The sequence below is a fragment of the Octopus sinensis genome, linkage group LG12, assembly GCF_006345805.1.
Source record: "Octopus sinensis linkage group LG12, ASM634580v1, whole genome shotgun sequence".
NCBI classification, from domain to species: domain Eukaryota; kingdom Metazoa; phylum Mollusca; class Cephalopoda; order Octopoda; family Octopodidae; genus Octopus; species Octopus sinensis.
The window spans coordinates 47,437,980-47,440,479 of NC_043008.1; the positions used below are offsets into that span (position 1 = coordinate 47,437,980).

Here is a 2,500-nt window from a genome sequence, read left to right on the forward strand (position 1 = left end):
TTTCCAGCTAGCCTTCCAGTATAGGCCCTTTTTGAGTCCCAAAAATGAGTTAGAATCACCTTTTTCCGAGGAAGACTGAGTCTTGAATTTCCTCGTCGCTGGCGAGCCAACATGTTTCCACTCCATACTCTGTCTTTTGGAATCTGCCGCATAAGGATAGACCCACGTTTCATCTCCTGTGACTATCGCGCTTTAAAATTCATCTCCCTCATTTTTGTAGCGATCGAGTAAACGTTGGCAGACCTCAAAATGCTTGCACTTGTGCTCTGCATTAAGCTCTCTTGGCACCCATATAGCCTCCGATAAATTCCAGCACCTGACACACATTCCGACCAGAGAAATCGGATCAGGGCTCTTTGTTCCTCTTTGGTGCACATTGCTAGCGGAGCGGTCAGGCTTACGTTGTAAGGTCAGAAAGAAAAATAGCGCCGTCAAGCTCAACCTTGATCATGTGACCAACTATATTACCGACTATAAGCACGCATGCGCAGAAGGCAACGTGACTATAATACAGATATGTTATGGCGAAAGTGCGGATAATTTTTTACTTCCTCTCGTACTACGAGGTAGAAAGAATATGTTACAATACTCACTCACGGTAAATAACTGTTTCAAACCACTAACCTGCGCAAATCCCAGGAAGAACAATTGTTCATGGGTATAGTTAAGACCGGGTAGTTTCGGCTCTTCTGCTCCTCGCTTACGGATCCAGTTCTTGTAAGCCTAAAATGTGAATAGAGAATTCATGCAATGGCTTCCTGGAAATTCCATCATATTTCAAGTTGCTTAACAAAGAAAATTGGCAAATGATATTATTCAACATATTCCCTGCTTAGAGTCGGACATTTATTGCAGTGGTCCTTCAGTTTTCTAAGCCATTTAAAGAAGGTAGGACCTCCAATCAGGCGTTTTGTGGAATACTCGAAGCCAAGAACACTTCATCCCTCAACCACACGTATGTCACAAAGTATTTGCGAGAATCTATGATGTTTCGTTGGCATTGTGTGTGTGAGAGAGAGAGAGAGAGTGTGCGTGTGTATATATATATATATATATATATATATATATATATATATATATATATATATGTGTGTGTGTGTGTGTGTGTGTGTATGTGTATACATATATACACACACATGCACACACGCATACACTCTCTAGGATTCAGTGCGCGTGTGTGTGTGGAGGTGTTTGCATGCGTCTCTCTGTCTGTCTGTCTCTCTGTCCCTCTTTCCCTCTGTATATATATATATATAGAAAGCGAGAGGGAGAGAAAGAGAGACGCATGTAAACAACTCCACACACACGCGTGCGCAAACGTAGAGACTGTTTCATCGATTTTGTCTCCGTGCCAGGGTATTTGTTATCCCGATGTTGTTGAGTGTATTAACCATGGGACAGGAGGAGAGCGCTTCTTTTTAAAAGCAGAATTATTATTATTATTATTATTGGATCAGAAGTTATGGAAATGTTTGTGTTGGGAAAGCTTCCTATTTTTATCAAAGAATTTATATGGGTAATTATGAAAATGTGGATATGATAGGAATTTTTTTAAAAGGTGCTTACTAATTAAAAGTGTGTTTCCTAATTAAAAGGTGTTTACTAATTAAAAGTGTGTTTACTAATTAAAAGTGTGTTTACTAATTAAAAGGTGTTTACTAATTAAAAGTGTGTTTACTAATTAAAAGGTGTTTACTAATTTAAAGTGTGTTTACTAATTAAAAGTGAAATAAATAATATTGAAAATAATGTTGAATCTCATAAGAATCAGCAAGCCAGGGGAGGTAACTCTAAAGTTTCTTGCAGAAATGATGCAAGGCTGTGGTGAAAAACAAGGGGGATAACTCTAAATTACTATACTGAGTACTTATTTTCTTAAGGTTTGTTTATACGAGACTCTTTTTTTTACTCTTTTACTCTTTTACTTGCTTCAGTCATTTGACTGCAGCCATGCTGGAGCACTGCCTTTAGTCTAGATATTTATCTATCTATCTGTCTGTCTGTCTCTTTTTCTATCTATCTATCTAGATAGACAGATAAATGGATACATACATACATAAACACAACACACAAATACTTACATACATAAATACATACATACATACATATATACATACATACATACATACATACATACATACATACATACATACATACATACATACATACATACATACATACATACAATTATAGTTAGATGGACAAACAGACAGACAGACATTTTAATATCGATAATCGATCATATCTTAAATTGATTCCATTTTCTCATTAAATTTGATGTTACCCTTTATGAACTCTTTAGAGTATTTATTATTAAGTTGTGTGCTATAATCTATTTTTCTTTAAGTTATCCGAAATAAAATGCTTAGTTTTCTCCGTATCGTCTGCAAATGGTTTGTAAACCTCGTAGCGATGCAATGAGATTCTTGTAAACATGTATCAAACGATTTGTTTCAACAAATGTATTTAACGAGACAAAGAATAAGACAACGTAATCCGA

The 2,500-nt window shown here is 36.3% G+C and overlaps 1 protein-coding gene across 1 annotated transcript in view; it reads right to left on the reverse strand.

Annotated features, from left to right (window-relative positions):
• LOC115217982 (neprilysin-1) overlaps positions 1-2,500 on the reverse strand; it is a 391,622-nt gene that overhangs the window by 6,422 nt on the left and 382,700 nt on the right. The window contains exon 19 of the mRNA XM_029787719.2: positions 625-723. Coding sequence (XP_029643579.1) covers positions 625-723 — 99 coding nt within the window. The remainder of the gene's footprint in view (positions 1-624; positions 724-2,500) is intronic.